We start from the raw sequence: 15,294 nt of genomic DNA on the forward strand, positions 1-15,294 counted from the left end.
GTAAATCATTTTTTATTTGCATTGATATTCCATCGCGATACTTTTTTCTAATTTTCCAGTATCTTTCTTTTATTCCGACGTCTCTATGTTCATTTTTCGCCTTTACAGCTCTGCAGTACGCACTCTTCAAAATCAATCCTGCCTTGAATACATCTGATTCTCTGAAACCTTCTTTTTCAATTATTTTCAGGATTCTTAGCTGCCTTGTTGAATACTTTCTATATTCAGACGAAGAAAGAAAATATATAAATCTGCGAAGGTTAAATTTCTCTCGTTGTTTTTTCATAACAACACATAAAGGGGGTGATCATAAAGAAAATTTCCCGGGTTGTCTACTTTTTCCCGGGTTATCAACCAACTTTAAAAGGCGAAAAATGCAGGTAGAAGAATGCAGTTTTTTGGCTACAGATGAAGTTAAAATGGTGAAAACAATCATTTTATGCAAAAAAAAAAAAAAAAAAAAAAAAAAAAAAAAAAAGACCCCTGAGGATTCCGTCATTTCAGTCATTTTCATTGATTGGACGAAGATACAGAGCTTTTGTTCTTCGAATACAGCGTTTTAAAATCTGAAAAAAATCGTTTGCTAACTCTTATTGCATGTGCAACAACAAAATGAACATTTTAATTTTTTTCCTGATATTTGTTTTTTTTAGGGTAATCTTTTTATTGGCACTTTTTTCTTTATTTGCACTTTTTTTTTAAATAAAAATTAATCTGACCCACAAATGATATTTTAAATTATATTTTTGGTATATATACAAATGTGATATATTCTTATATTTGGGTGATTATTTTTGAAATCATATCTTTTTTCGGGGTGTTAATTTTCAAAGATTGTTTGTTTTTTGAAAGTTATTTTTTATTCAAAAAATAAGAAGCATAATAATTGTTTTCATTAACAAATGTTATGCTTCAACAAAAGATAAAAATGTTTTGAATAAGCCTTTTCACTTTTCAACGTTCATATGAAAATATTCAAGATAAGTTTTTGAAAACCGAAAATTATGTATGAAAAAATTTGATTTCAAAAATAATCACCCATTTGAATTTTGAAAGAAATCCAATTTCTCATGGGGGAGAAATGGGGGGGGGGGGGGGGGGGGGGGGGGAATGGGGGGTTCAAGTCCTTCCATTGAGCTTTCATGAGAAATTGGACTGCACAAAGGTTTGTAAATATTTCTAATTCATTCAAAAATTTAAATATTAATTAAAAATTCTTTAATGAGAATTAATAAATAAAATAATTTATTAACGATCATTACCCATTATATATATTTATGAAATTACTAGTGAAGAAGAAAGCTGAAGCGGCGCAGAAGCGTCTGAAGGAAGCAATGTCTACATTGCATTACAGGTAATATCGTTCAAGATTGGAAAGGATTGCACACATTGTGAATGACAATGTTGTCAGGATAGTCGACTGTATTAAATATGGCGGAATCGGCTGAAAATCTTTGGAGCACGCAGTTAAAGCCATAAAAAACGGCAGGCCTATTGCAAAAGTTGGTCATCCGCCAATTATCAGCGGTGAAAAAGAAAAACAATTCTTGGAAGAAGTTACAACAGAATCTCGATTTGGGACAAGCCTCTCGTTACGAAAAGCGCGCGATCTGGTTTGTAATTGATATTTGAATTGTATATTAATTTGTATTAAGATGGAAAATATAATTAACGATAGTGAAGAAGAAGGAGAAAATGAAGAAAAGATAAAAAAGACAGTTACTCTTACGACGGTTCACGCATTCATAAAGCGCCATCCGGAACTGAAGTCCTCGCTGCCAAAGCAAGTTGATATCAACAGACTTGCAGCATCTTGTCAGAAAGTCCTAAAGCCGTGGCTCGCCAAATTACAAGTATTACACAATGAAAATAAATATCCAGAGGAATTAATCTTCAATATAGATGAATCTTCGCTTCGAATTCCGACTTCTACACGTGGCGTTGTTGTTCATCCTGCAGATGAACAAGTTGGGTTCAAAAAGACGGCCGAACGTATTCCGAATACCACTATTGTTGCTAGAGAAGCTGCTGATGGTTTCTCGCTTCTGTCTATTGTGCTGTGTCCGAGCGTAACTCTTCAGAAAGAATTGACAACACTGTTAACATCGTCATCTAATATTTATCCAAATACAAACGGCAGGATGGTTGAAGTTTCAAATCAAAAAAGTTCATCCAAAGAACACTTTTACAAAATATCATTGACAGAAGAAAACATATTCTTCATGAATCTCATCGTTGCCTTCTTCTCCTGGATTCACACTCATCGCGGGCAGATCCTACGATATGGAGACAGTTCAAAGAAGCTGAAATAGACGTCGTCACCTACGTTCCGCACACAACACACATATTGCAGCCGCTGGACAGAGGCGTATTTGCAGTATTGAAGTCAGAGCTATAAAACAATTACAGCTCTCCGTCATCCACCTCCTCATCTGATAAAAGAACAGCTGTTGCGGATGTGTTGCAACAAGCCTTTCGCACAGCATTCATCCCATCGGTAATCAACAAAGCTTTCATCAACAGCGGAGTCCTCAGCAATGGATCTGGATCTGTGCTATTGAATCTTCCTCAGTCTTCTCAATACTTCATTCCTTCTCATTCATATAGTTTCCACTTCTGCGGAAAAGAAAAAACAGAAGAAAAGCTTCTTGATGAATGGGATGAGCATTATGAAAAACACAAAATGAAAATCGAAGAAATTGTGAAAAATGAAAATGAAATTGAAGAAGAAGAATTGCCCTTGGAGAAAAAAGTGAAAAGAAAATTCAGAAAAATTAAGAATGATGACGATGAAACAAGTGATGAATTTGACCCGTTTGAATGTGAAAATGGAAAAAGAAAAGTTAGAAGAGTAATTGATTCGAGTTTTGTATTTTTTTGATGTGTTTTTAATTTTTTTTCATTTCAAAAAATATTGGTGCCAATAAAGAAAAAAGTGCCAATAAAAAGATGACCCTAAATAAACATTCAAAAACTCAAAAAGATATGGTTCTGATTAAAGCTGGAGTTTCGTTTCTTCCATTTAATTAAAACCACTTGCTTTTCCAACTTTTTACAGGTTTGCTTTAACTTTCTGTTTTTTAATGTTTGCAGTTATGTTCTTATTGCTCAAATATATTTTTTATTTACCACTTTTTTTATAAAATATGTCAAAATATATTCAAAATCTTTTTAATTTATATTTTTTTGTTCAGTAATATCTAATTGTTACGCAATTGGCCTGTATTTACTTGCGTTGCGGCTTCATTGGAAAAGTTTTTTTTATTGGGGAATTCTTCAGATTCTGCTTTCAACCGAACCTATTTTCTGGTGCTTATTGAGTTCACTTTGCTGCTCGTGCTCCAACAAGAAAAGAAGACAAATGTGTGACGCTTCATTCTTCATGTTGCAGTAATTATTGAAGCAGTGACATTTTTTTATGAGAGGGTGCTTTCACAGCGCGTAATAGCTAATGCAATGAGACAGGGAATTCAATTGTTTGATAGCGGGAGACAGCAGCGGTGGTGCAAGAAAAGCAAAAGAATGCTTCGATCAGATGCAGGACAAGGAAGCTATTTGTTGCAGAAGCAGAACTGCAGAGAAATGAAACGAACGAGAACTAAAGAAGGAGGAGAGATAAAGGAATGAGAATAGAGAGGGGCAGAATAGAAAATAAGAAAGGTTATTTTGTTCAATCTATTTAATTCAATCTTTATTTTTTTAAAATCAATTTTGAACTTTATAATTATAATTTCAAGACCATTTCATGATTTTTTATTATTTTTAACCTGATTCAGATAAGGATAACGTTCTCACATGGCTTTTTTTGACGAAATAGACGCGTCTGTAGAATATGCTAGTCTCAGAATTGCGAGCAGAAAACAGATGGTGCGGCGTTGTTGTGCGTCCATTTGGTTGGTGATGGGCTGTAGCACGGCGTTCCGAGAGTTTACAGTCGAAGTACAAAGTGCATGAGTCGATTGGGTTGTTTGAGCAGTGGGAGGCAGAGCGGGCAGCGTCTGGGGAGCAGGAACTGCTGCTGATACGGACAGCTGGGGAAGCAGAAGGGGTGTCGCCGACGCTGCTGCTGTTGAAGTCCCGAGAGGAGATCTGAAAGGAATCGGAGCTTTCGCGCGTGACGACGGCGCAGAAGAAGATGAATGTGGGGGAAGAGTACAAGGTGTCAGTGATGCTGCGGGAGGACGAGAAGGAGCGGGAGCGGAGGGAAGGGGCAGTGAAGATGCGGGAGATATGGCGGGGGCTGAACCGAAAGATGGGAGAGAAGAACGCGAAGAGAAGAGCGATAGAGATGAGCGAGTCGATGCTTGCGAGGCAGAGGAGAGAAGAAGCGAGAAGAAAGTGGAAGAGGGAGAAGAAAAAGAAGGAGATGAAGACAATGAGAACTGCAACAAGATGGAGGATGAGAGAGAAGAACGAAATTTTGTTCAGCGGAGATAACATGGAAGGGAAATTGACGTTGCCAATTGAGAGAGAAAGAGAAAGAGAAAAAGAATTGAACACGAGGGTTCTTTATAGACAGAGAAAGATGGTATTTCTTAAAGCAAAGTCGATAGAATGATGCATTTGGAGTCATTTGATGGAGGCAGAACATCTATTGTTATTCCTTCCTGCGAAGAATGGCTGCTGTCAGGAAAAGTTGTGGCAGACGAAGAGTTTTTGAGTTCCATTCAACAAATGAGGGAGGTAGAAGTGGCAGGGGCAAATGCTATGAGAAGGAGCAGAAGAGGGGATGAGTCATTTTGTGTTGAAGACGAAGAGGAAGAAGAGAGAAGGAAAAGCGAGCTGAGTGTACTGAACGGGAGTGAGTCTGAAGCATCGAAGTCTGCTTCGAAGAAAAGCAGACGTGCTTGTGATACGTCTTCAGTGATTTTATCATTATCATCTTCAACGCCTTCTTCCTCTTCTCGGAGCAGCAAGACGTTTTTCCGCGATCCAAAGGATGAATCCAAAATGACAGCGAAAGGGAAGAAATACAGCAAATAAGACATGGTTCTATTCCAAGAAGACGAAGATTATTACTTCGGGTCAAAGAACACAACTACATACAAAGCATTAACCTCATCTATTTCTCAATCACAGGCATCTGCTTCATCTTCCCCTCAGATTTCTTCATTGATTTCACCACAAAGTGCCAGCAAACCCACAAAGGTTCCACGAAGCAGCCTTCTTGCCACGCTGGAAGGGATGAAGAGGAGGAAAGAGGAGAAGAAGAATACAGATTCTCTTTCGCTGTGTTCATCCCTGACACCTGAAAGGATACTGACTCTGATGTCAGCTGGTGATATTGCGCTTTGAGATGACAAGTGGTTTAAGGAGGAAGAAAAAGACAGGATGTGGTGAAAGGAGAATTTGATGAAGGTTAAGAAGGAAATAGACGAAAGATTGAGGCGAATTAAAGAAAGGAAGCTGAGAGAAGAAAGAGAAAGAGAAGCAGAAAGAATTATAAGCTTGCCTTTTTTTCAGCAAAATACCATGAACGCAACGTCAATTGGACCGAATCAGACTCTTCAGTCAACGCCTCAGCCAACTTGATCAGCATCATTCTCTTCTTCTTCCTTATCTTCATCATCTCCTTCTTCGTCATCCACACAAATTTCATTAGATAACAATCAGGTTGTCAATGCTTTGCCTTCTTCACCATCATCACTTTCGCCTCCTCTTTCAATATGCTCTTTATCTCCTTCTTCCACCAGCACCCCATCTCCCATCAATCAAATGTGGCATCCTGTTCCTTCTTCCTCTCTTCCATCTTCGCTTTCTTATGCCTCACAGTGTCCGTTCCCACTTCGTCACTTTGCTTTCCTGAGCCAAAATCGACGGCTAATCCAAACCACATCGAACGAATTGAGTTGGAGAAAGCGATATAGCCGAAGATGGAGAAGATGCAGAAGAAAGAGGCAGAGAAGGAGACAAAGGAGCCGCTGGAGGAAGAGAATAAGAACTTTGAGAAAAAACGTGAAAAGCTCGAAGACTAGCAGAAGAAGGCGCTGGAGCAGGCTGAAAAGAAGAGAAAGGAGTTTGTCTTAAATCTGAAAAAGATGAAGATTGAAAGAAGTGAATCGAACTTCAAAAGCGAAGCGAACTAGAGGAAGGTGCGGATGAAGGAGAATGTTGAATCTCCTCTTGTTGTTTGGATGATGAAAGAGCTGTCGATTCGAGATGATCTGCATTTTGGCAGGCAGGCTGTTCAATTTGGAAGCTTTGCAGATGTGTTTCCAAATAAAAGAGCATTTTCAGCCTCAGAAGAAGGAAAAGATGACAATTCAAAAAACTTGTCTTCTTCAAAAGAACATCAAAAGAAGAAGAAAAAGAAGAACAAGAAGAAAATTATGCTCCAAAAGAACATATACATTTGGAGAAAAAGCGAAGCGAAAATGCAAAGGCGTTTTTCGATGCTTAATTTGAAAGCTCATTTTGCTTCTTCTTCTACTACTTCTTTGCAGAAAAGCATGCTGTTTGATGAATGTCTTGTGAAATACAAAGAAAATTTGCAAGCACAGCAAACAAGCAAAGAAGATAATTCTTCTTCTGCTTCGGCTTCTTCTTTAATTTCTTCTGCTAATAGTGGTGTAGTTGAAGTTTCGCAGCCTTATTTGCCATTTCCAAGCACATCTGCTTCTTCTTCTTCTTCAAAGCCTCACTCACACTCTCATTCCTCAAAGTCATCTCATTCAAAACCCAGCTCATCAACAACTTCCTTATCTCCTTCCTCAACAGCTGTACCAACTGCTTCATCATCGCCGTCGTCATCATCTTCTTCTATTTCATCTTCTTCATGAGCCTCTCAAAATACATCTGTTTTCAAACAATCTCCTCATCCCAACCAGCCACTTGCACAGGCACACAAGAAGCACAGCAGCCACACCCTCAAACCGATTTTTATTGCGCATCCACGCCCAACCCTCTCGCAAAATCCTGCTGAAATCAAAAGGCAAAAGAGGAAGCTAGCAGCAAGTCAGAAGCGAAACTCATCTCTTTCCTCTTCTTCAGTATAAATTCGACTGACTATTTCGACATCTTCTCCACATTCATGCGCAGTTACATATTCTTCTTCTACGTGTTCTACCTCTTCCTCTTCTTCTGTTCCTCAAAAACCACCTTGTTCGCCCCGCCCCTCCCTTTCTTCTCTTCTCCATTACTGGGTCGGCTGTGCTGAGACATGCCGGTTGAGAAGCACAATGGAAGACAACGGATTGCTTCTGCCTGTTGATTGATAGAGCATTGAGAAGCTTGTGTTCAATGAAGAAGTGGGGATTTTGGATTGCAAACAGAAATATCCTCAGGAGCTGAGGTTAGCTGAGAAAGGAATAAAAGGACTGCAAGTCAGAGAGGATGAGATCTGGGCAAGGAGGATGAGAGAGAAGGAGAGAAGGAAGAAGGAAAGAATGGAAAGAAAGAGAAAAGAATGGAAAAGGAAAAGAGAGGAAGGAAAGAGAAAGAAAAGAAGAAGAGGATGATAAATCCAGAAATAAGCTAAATACAAACACAGAAGCAAGTAATGTTGAAATTAACTCACAATCGTTGCCTTCATCTTCTCCTTCGTCGTCATCTTCTTCTTCTTCATATTCTTCAACAGAAAGTGTTGAAGAACAGAATGTGAATGCACACACAACAAATACAGCTGATGTTGCTTTTCTTCAACCTCCTCTGAATATTCCTCCTCCTCCTCCTCTTTCCACTCAAGCTCAATTCAATGCCTCTGCTCTCTTCTCAACTACTTCTTTCACATTCCCCTCTGCACATCTTTCTTCCTCTTCCTCTTCTTTGCATTCCCTTTTTCCACTTTCTCTTTCCCTTCCTCTTATTTTATCTTCACAACTTGATTCATTTTCATCGTCTCCTTTTCTTTCTTCCCCTTCTTCAATTCCCTCTTATCCCCTTCTTATCTCTCTTTCTCTCAGAGCAAAGAATGACAGATTTCAAGGTGTGTCTTTTCATCTGTTTCTTCCTTAACACAAAAGCCTGAAAGCATCGATACGAAAGGCAGAGGAGAGAGATGATTCTCAATGCAGCGCCGAGTGAATCAACAGTTGAGGAGTCACGAAGAGGTGTTTGGAAGGATGACTCCTCCTCCTCATTTGAACGAGGCAATATTGAGCGCACTGGAGTTGGAGCAGATGAAGTTACATATGGCGGTGAGGGAAAATAAACAAATGGAAAGGCTTTTTCTGGTGAGCTGGAAGCTGTCGGCATGCACACTCCAACAGAGCTTGTCGAGCGAGATTGCAGTGAAGATGGAACGCATCATAGTGAAGAAGCTTATTGACTGATTAAACACAACGAGATGAGAATAACAACGCTGAAACCTCCGATGAAGAGATCCGTGGTGATGAGATGCTCAACAATGTTACTGATGTCATCGTCGAGCAGGAGCAGAGGCTGGCAGCACTGAGGGCGGAAAGGTTGTCGTGAGAGAGGAAGAGGGAGGAAGTGGTGAGAGCATGATGAGCAGGGCAGGTGAGGGGGGAGGGAATGGACAGATATGTTGGAGAGGAGAAGGGTGCCTCGGCAAGAACAAATGAGCGAAAAGATGAGGTGGACAGGCTTGTTGGCTGCGGAAAAGAGGGTGGAGAGCACAGCGATGGATCCGTCGAGGAGGTTGAAGACTGTGGCGCAGACGCGAAGAATGAAAAGAGAAGTGAAAGGTGGATCACGTGCAGGTGTTGAGAAGAACGATATCATCAGCGAAATGGAGGAAAAGAAATCAGGAGGATCAAGTATTTTCGAAACAGATATGATTCGGATGTTGGAAAGGCAACTCTGGCTGTGGATGCAGAGTACGACAGTGGAGATGGAAGCGCAGGGGGCAAGCAGGGAGCCGCACTGGCGGGCAGAAGAGCAGGTGTACTGGTCGACGAATATCTGGTGGGCGCGGTGGAAGGTGATAAAGGTGTGGGGGCTGATATCGAGGTCGGGGTCGGTGGGAGGAGTGGGATGCGATGGAGGTGGTGAAGGAAGGGAGGTGAAGTGGAGGTTGAAAATGAGAGGGGGAGGTTGGGAACATATGCAGCCAGAACGAATCCGCTGGGCTCGTCGAGGGAACTGATGTCGTCGCTGGGCATGTTCCAGTTGAAATGGGCTGCATCTTCCACCGCCAACACCATTTGCTCGAGGGTAAACTGCCTGGAGGCATCTGCCTCCCCCAAGAACACCCAGCTGCCCAGTCTATGGGTCTGTGCCTGGCCTCGCCACCTCCTCTGGCCTGACTGCGATCTTTACACATCCCCCGTCTCCGCTCCCCTTCTCCTCACCCCCAATCATACACCCTCTGCACTCCACCACGCTGCTGCCCCCAGTGCACTTGATCTGTGAAAACATTGTGCTCACCACTTCGCCCAGTGTTTCTTCTTCGCACAGCACCAGCCTCTAAGAGCTGATAATTATCAGCCCGAAAACCATCCTCTTCACTTTCAAAAGTCACCCTTGCATCCTCAATCAGGGTTGAATCTGAACCAAGCAGGGCTGTTGAAGAATTCAAGCAAACTTAGTGATATATCTGTCCAGCTTTCAAAGTGATTTTCGAAGAAGAAGAAAAAGCACATAGAAGCATATTCAGAAAAATAGTTGAGTAGAATGTTCGCCGAGCAACTTATGCAATGCCAAAAAGAAGGACAGAGCATGAGAAAGATGAGATCATTAGAGTTGTAGGCTTTTAAAGTGAAAAAAGTGAAAATTTGTGAATTTCTTTTCATTTATTCATTATTTCTTTTCAATTCTTTTTAACTTTGTTTGATCAATTTGTTAAGATAACTTCTTTAAAATATTATCTATTTCCAAGCTAATATCAACTTCTAATTGTTGTATATCTGATGAATATCTAGTTTTACCATTATATTTTTTATGTGTGCTTTTGAAAATTGATTGTTTTCAACTAAAGTTCTAAGATCTTCAATTGCAATTTTAAATTTTCTTTGCAATAACATCATAAAATTAATTTTAATATAAAAAATTGATTGATCACGTATTGTCATTATTGTTTTTATGTTTTATAAACCAGTTAACTTATGTTTTATTAGGTTTATCGAATTATCGATATTTACTATTAATTTTTTATTAATTTTTTCAAATTTTGTAATAAAAACGATTGGAAACAAATTAAAATCAATAAATAAATATTGATAATGATATTTTAATAAATATTTTCATGTATCTTCAAATTAAAACTTTCTTTTCAACCCCACCCTTAATGAAAAATTTTTATGATCAAAAGTCGGAATTTTTTATGATATCAAAAAAAATCACCCATATAAATAGTGTAACCTTCAAAGAATCACTCCTCCGAAAAAAGTTATGATTTCAATAATAATCACCCATATGAAAATACATGAAGAAAAAAACGAATAAGTCTTTAATCTTTCAAAAAAAACAAATTTTATATAGTAGGAATTCATTCATGGTTTTATTGGATCTTGAAATATTAAAGAACGCATCAAAAAGTAATGTTAAAATTTTTTGTGCTTTATATTTTTAAAAATTCACATATTATTATACAAGAACGAATTTTGAATTCAGAAATTAATGAATATCTCTTGCATCTATTTTGTTTGTGATTTTTGATCTATAAAAAAATAATTTAGCCAAACATTTTTATTAAATGCTTCAAACCCCAGTTAAGGTTAATTGTCAATGCTTAATTTTACTTGTTCTTTTTTTATTTTTAAAACTTATTAGAGCACACCCAAGATTAGAACTCCACGTTCAGTTGCGAAGGAGGATTTTGAAGGGAAAGAAAAGAGAGATCTTGTTGCAGCTATGAATACTCTTGCAAAAGAAAACGAAGAATTGCTTGCTTACATTGATGTTTTGAAAACTTCTTTAGATTCTCAGGCCAACAGCATTGGACTTGGAGATCAAAAAGTATCAATTTCAATAATATTTTTTATCATTTTTTTCTTCAATTCATAATTTTTCAAATAAATATTTATATCATTTAGGGTTATCTCATAGTGAATTCAGAATCATCAAAACAACGAATTCGGAAATTAGAAGAGGAGAAGGATGCTCAAATGCTAATGATAGGATCTCTTGAAAAACAATTGGAAGATGCGCTTCAAATAGCAGAAAATGCAAAGGAAGCTGCTGAAAACAGCAAATCTGAAGAAGAACGAGTGAAAAAGATTGGGCAAGAGCTTCAGAGCATTGGCGATGAACAACAGAAAGCACTAACAGCACTGAATGAAGAGTTTATGTCTCTCACTGCCGAAAATGAATCGTTAAAGACAAACGTGCAAAAGCTATCAGCAGACAAAGAGACATTGTCAGTGGATTTGGAAGACTTGCACGCCGAGTTCGTGAAGCAGAAAGATGAGCTCAAACAGACGCTTGAAAGACTGAATGAAAGAGAAACGGAACTGGGGCTGCTGACAACGAAACAAGAAGCCGCGGCGAAGGAAGTTGCGGTGCTCAAGCAGGAAAATGCGTCTATGAACGAGCAGCTGGATGTGCTGACTGAGGAATACCTGGCGCTGCAGAAGAAAGAAGAGGAGGAGTGGAAGAAAAGAGGGGAGGCCGAGTCTGAACTGAAAGAGCAAGAGAATGAAATACAAAAGCTGGAGCGAGAATTGGAGGAAGTGAGCAAACAGATGCAGCAGACGAACGAAGAGAAGAAGACGGTGGAGTCGCAGTGTGCGCGGATGGAGAGAGAGAGGAAGGAAGATAAAGAGCTGATAGAGCAGCTGGAGCGGGAGAAGGAGGAGGTGGCGAAAGCGAAGGAGGAAGGAGAAAAGCAGATGAAAGGCGAAATTGGAGAATTGAGGGAAGGAACGACGACGCTGGCGAAGAAGCTGACAGAGCATGACAAAGCAGCGGAGGAGATGAGGAGGGAAATGGAAGCAGAGAAGGAGGAGAGAAAAAGAAGAGAAGAAGAAAATGAGGAGTTGCAGAAGAAGTTGGGGAGTGAGAGGAGAGAAAGAGAAAGAAGCGAGGAGAAGGCAGAGAGGGAAGTGAAGTTGCTTTCGGATGAATTGAGAGAAGAAAAGCAGAAATGTGCGATTAAAACGGAGGAATTGAAGAAAATGGCAGAGGAGTTGGAGAAAGTGAAGGAAGAAATGGAAGAAAAAAAGCAAAAAATGGAGGAAAATGGAAGGAAAGCGGAAGAAGAGAAAGAAATGAGAAATGCCGAAGGAGAAAAATTTAGAGAGAAGATAGAGGAAACAGCGAAACGACTGGAAGAAGCAGAAAAAGGGAGAAATTTGTTGGAAAGAGAACTGGAAGAGAAAGTGAAAGAGATGAAAGAAGAAAGAGAAGAAGAAGAGAGAAGAAGAAGAAAAGACGAAGAAGAGATTGGAATGCTCAAAAAGGAGAACAATGAGTTGGAAGAAGAATTGAAAAAGCAGATGAAAAAAGCAGAGGAAGAAGAAGAAGAGAAAGAAAAAGTGAAAATTGAGAAGAAAGCGATGGAGGAGAATTTTGGAGAAGATCGAAGAAAATTGAAAGAGAAAGAGAGAGAAAATGCGATTTTGACCGAAAAAATCGAAAATTTGTCGAAGGAAATGGAGCAATTAAAGAGCAAAGAGGAAGAAATGAATGAATTATTGAAGGAAGCAGAAGAGAAATTGGAGGAAGAGAAGGAGAAGAGGGAAGAAATCGAGAAAGAAGTGAAAGAAGAGAAAGAAAATGCGCAAATGGAATCAACCGTGCTGCTGAGGAAGATCCATTCGATGGAAGACGAAGGAGAAGAGAAGGAGAAAGAGATGAGGAGGTTTGCTTCTGAGAAGGAAGAGGAAATCAAAGAGAAGAAAGAAGAAGTGAGAAAGTTGGAAGCAAAGGGGAATCAGCAAAGGATGGAAAATGAGGCGATGAAGGAGAGGCTGGGAAGAATAGAAAAGGAGTTAGAAGAAGAAAGAAGAGAAGGAAATAAGCTTCGCTTGCAAATGGAAGCGGAAAAATTGCAATTTTTGAACAAAATCGAAGAAATTACGAAGGAAAAAAGAGAAAATGAGAAGGAATTTGAATCAATTAAAGCAGAAGTTGAAGGAGAAATGATGAAAATCCGACGCGATTTGGAGAATTCGGAGAAAGAAGCAGAAGAATTGAGAGGAAGATTGGAAGAAGAAGAGGGGAGAAGAAGAGATGTGGAAAGGGTTTTTGGAGAAGATGTGATTTTGAAGGGGAAGAAGATAAGAGAAGATGAAGAAAAGATGAAAGAGCAAGAAGAAGAAATTGAGAAATTGAAGAAGGAGAAAGAAGAGGCAGAAAGAGAAAGAGAAGAAGTGAAGAAGATTTTGGAGAACGGGATGAAAGAGCAAGGGGAATTAGGGGAAGAATTAGAAGAAGTGAGGAAGATGAAGAAAGAGCTGTGTGATTTGAATGAAGAAATGAACGGGAAAATGCAGATGATGGCGAAAGAAAGAGAAAGCATGGTGGACGAAATGAGGGAGATGGAGAAAGAGCTGAAAGAGAAGAAAGAGCAGATGAGGGTGGCAGAAGCCAAAAGAGGAGAAGAAGAAGCAAGCAATGCGATGATGAAGGCGACGCTGACATCAGAAATAGCAGTGTTGAAGGAAAGATTGAATCGGGCGATGAAAGAAGGAGGGGAAAAAAGGGGGAAAGCAGAAGAGATGGAGAGAGAAAACAGACAGCTGAAGATTAACTTGGCAGTCAGCAGTGAGAAAGCGAAGATGTTGGAAGATGATTTGAATTTGTGTGTTTCTGAACTGGAAAAAGCGCAAAATCAATTGATTTTGTCAGAAAATATGCTGAACAATGAAAAAGGGGAAAGGGAAGGGAATGAAAGAAAACTAATTGAAGAGGCAGAGGAGGAGAGGAGAAAGAGAATTGAAGCGGAATCGAGGCTGAGGATGACAAGCGAAATGCTTCAGGCAAAAGAAAGAAGGGTAGAAGAATTGGAAGAGCTTTACGAGGCAGTCAATCAGAAACACAAAGAACTGATGAGCGAAAGCTTGATGAAGAGCATAAATCCGTCTTTTTCGCCTGTTTCTTCTTCTTCTTCTTCTTTTCCTTCTTCTTTCCCTTCCTCCTCTTCCTCTTCTTCTTCTCTTTTATCTTCCTCCAAAATCTTCTCTTCTCCAACAAAATTGTCTCTTCTTCATTCTTCTCCTCTTTCTTCTTCTTCTTCCTCCTCTCCCCAGCGTTCATTGCGTTCTTCTCAATTGATTTCTTCTTCTCCTCTTCCATTCACTCCTTCTGCACAAAGACAGACACCTCTTCCTCATCCTTCCTCTTCTCCATCTTCTTCTCCTTCTCCTTCTTCTTCTCCTTCTTCTTCTCCTTCTTCTTCACCTTCTCATTCTTCTTCTTCTTCTTCTTCTTCTTCCACATCACCCAGACTCCGCACTACCCCAACAGTCATGAATTCTTACTCACCTGATCCTTCTCTTTCTCCTGCTTCCATCCAATTGACTGCTCATTTGTCTTCTTCTTCTTCCACATCTCCCTCTAATTCATCCATTGGAAATTCTTCCATTCGCTCGCCTTCTTCTTCTTCTTCTTCTTCTTCCACCACATCTTCCTATTCTCCTTCTTCTGCTTCTCACCCGATGTTCACCTCCACCTTCACCTCCTCACTCAATCCGGCAAAACGCCCTTCTCCTCTTCCTCTTCGATCTCTTCCTGCGTCTGCTCTTTCAGTCAACAGGGCACAGCCTCATCTTCTTGTTCATGCTCCTCAGAAGAAGATCGGGGTGGAAGGAGAGGGAAGGTAGAGAGAGAGAGAGAGAGAGAGAGAGAGAGAGAGAGAAGAAGAAGAAGAAGAAGAAGAAGAAGAAGAAGAAGAAGAAGAAGAAGAAGAAGAAGAAGAAGAAGAAGAAGAAGAAGAAGAAGAAGAAGAAGAAGAAGAAGAAGAAGAAGAAACAAGAACAGATGAAGAATGGATATCAATTTTGAATATTTCTTCTTCTTCTCCTTCTTCTCTTTCTCTTTCTTCTCCTCAAAAGAGAAAGAGAGAGAGAAAGATGAAAATAAAAATAAAAGTGAAGTTTTTATTATTATTACAATTGTATTTATTTGTTCAATCACCCAACAATCTTTCTTTCTTTTCTAACTTTTTTATTTTGTTAAGTTGTTTTGATCTGTTCTTTTTCTCTTGTTAAAAATGAAAAAAATAATGTTCAATAAAAAATGTGAAAGAAAAGAAAAGAAAAGAAAAGAAAAAATTTAAGTTAAAATTCGTTTTAAATACACTTTCTTGAAGTGTTTGTTGATGATTAATCACTTAAATACTGTTAAGAAATGGAAGAAAAAATAAATTAAAAATAAATAAAATAAAATAAAAAAATAAATGTTAAATGGTGAAAATATAGCATAAACACAAATAGAAGTTCATTTCCTATTTTG

General features: G+C 39.1%; 6 protein-coding genes across 6 annotated transcripts; all 6 read left to right on the top strand.

The window, feature by feature from the left end:
* Window positions 1–1,277: 1,277 nt before the first annotated feature.
* Window positions 1,278–2,312, top strand: MONOS_13569 (putative DDE superfamily endoclease; the record flags this gene model as incomplete). Its single annotated transcript, XM_067866282.1, has 3 exons — window positions 1,278–1,354; window positions 1,526–1,613; window positions 1,656–2,312. 3 exons carry the CDS (start codon window positions 1,278–1,280, stop codon window positions 2,310–2,312), a joined length of 822 nt encoding a protein of 273 aa, XP_067730980.1.
* Window positions 2,313–3,832: 1,520 nt separating this feature from the next.
* Window positions 3,833–4,475, top strand: MONOS_13568 (uncharacterized protein; the record flags this gene model as incomplete). The annotated part of the gene is made up of 2 exons (XM_067866281.1): window positions 3,833–3,893; window positions 3,977–4,475. 2 exons carry the CDS (start codon window positions 3,833–3,835, stop codon window positions 4,435–4,437), a joined length of 522 nt encoding a protein of 173 aa, XP_067730981.1. The 3' UTR covers window positions 4,438–4,475.
* A 79-nt stretch (window positions 4,476–4,554) lies between these two features.
* Window positions 4,555–4,983, top strand: MONOS_13567 (uncharacterized protein; the record flags this gene model as incomplete). The annotated part of the gene is made up of 1 exon (XM_067866280.1): window positions 4,555–4,983. The coding sequence occupies one exon, from the start codon at window positions 4,555–4,557 to the stop codon at window positions 4,981–4,983; it is 429 nt and encodes a 142-aa protein (XP_067730982.1).
* A 1,115-nt stretch (window positions 4,984–6,098) lies between these two features.
* MONOS_13566 (uncharacterized protein) lies at window positions 6,099–6,779 on the top strand (the record flags this gene model as incomplete). The annotated part of the gene is made up of 1 exon (XM_067866279.1): window positions 6,099–6,779. The coding sequence occupies one exon, from the start codon at window positions 6,099–6,101 to the stop codon at window positions 6,777–6,779; it is 681 nt and encodes a 226-aa protein (XP_067730983.1).
* Window positions 6,780–8,482: 1,703 nt separating this feature from the next.
* MONOS_13565 (uncharacterized protein) lies at window positions 8,483–9,046 on the top strand (the record flags this gene model as incomplete). The annotated part of the gene is made up of 1 exon (XM_067866278.1): window positions 8,483–9,046. The coding sequence occupies one exon, from the start codon at window positions 8,483–8,485 to the stop codon at window positions 9,044–9,046; it is 564 nt and encodes a 187-aa protein (XP_067730984.1).
* A 1,548-nt stretch (window positions 9,047–10,594) lies between these two features.
* On the top strand, window positions 10,595–15,100 carry MONOS_13564 (uncharacterized protein; the record flags this gene model as incomplete). Its single annotated transcript, XM_067866277.1, has 3 exons — window positions 10,595–10,615; window positions 10,672–10,857; window positions 10,935–15,100. The coding sequence occupies 3 exons, from the start codon at window positions 10,595–10,597 to the stop codon at window positions 14,661–14,663; spliced, it is 3,936 nt and encodes a 1,311-aa protein (XP_067730985.1). The 3' UTR covers window positions 14,664–15,100.
* Window positions 15,101–15,294: the final 194 nt, after the last annotated feature.

The sequence above is a fragment of the Monocercomonoides exilis genome (assembly GCF_001643675.1).
Source record: "Monocercomonoides exilis strain PA203 chromosome Unknown scaffold13-1861174, whole genome shotgun sequence".
NCBI classification, from domain to species: Eukaryota; Preaxostyla; order Oxymonadida; family Polymastigidae; genus Monocercomonoides; species Monocercomonoides exilis.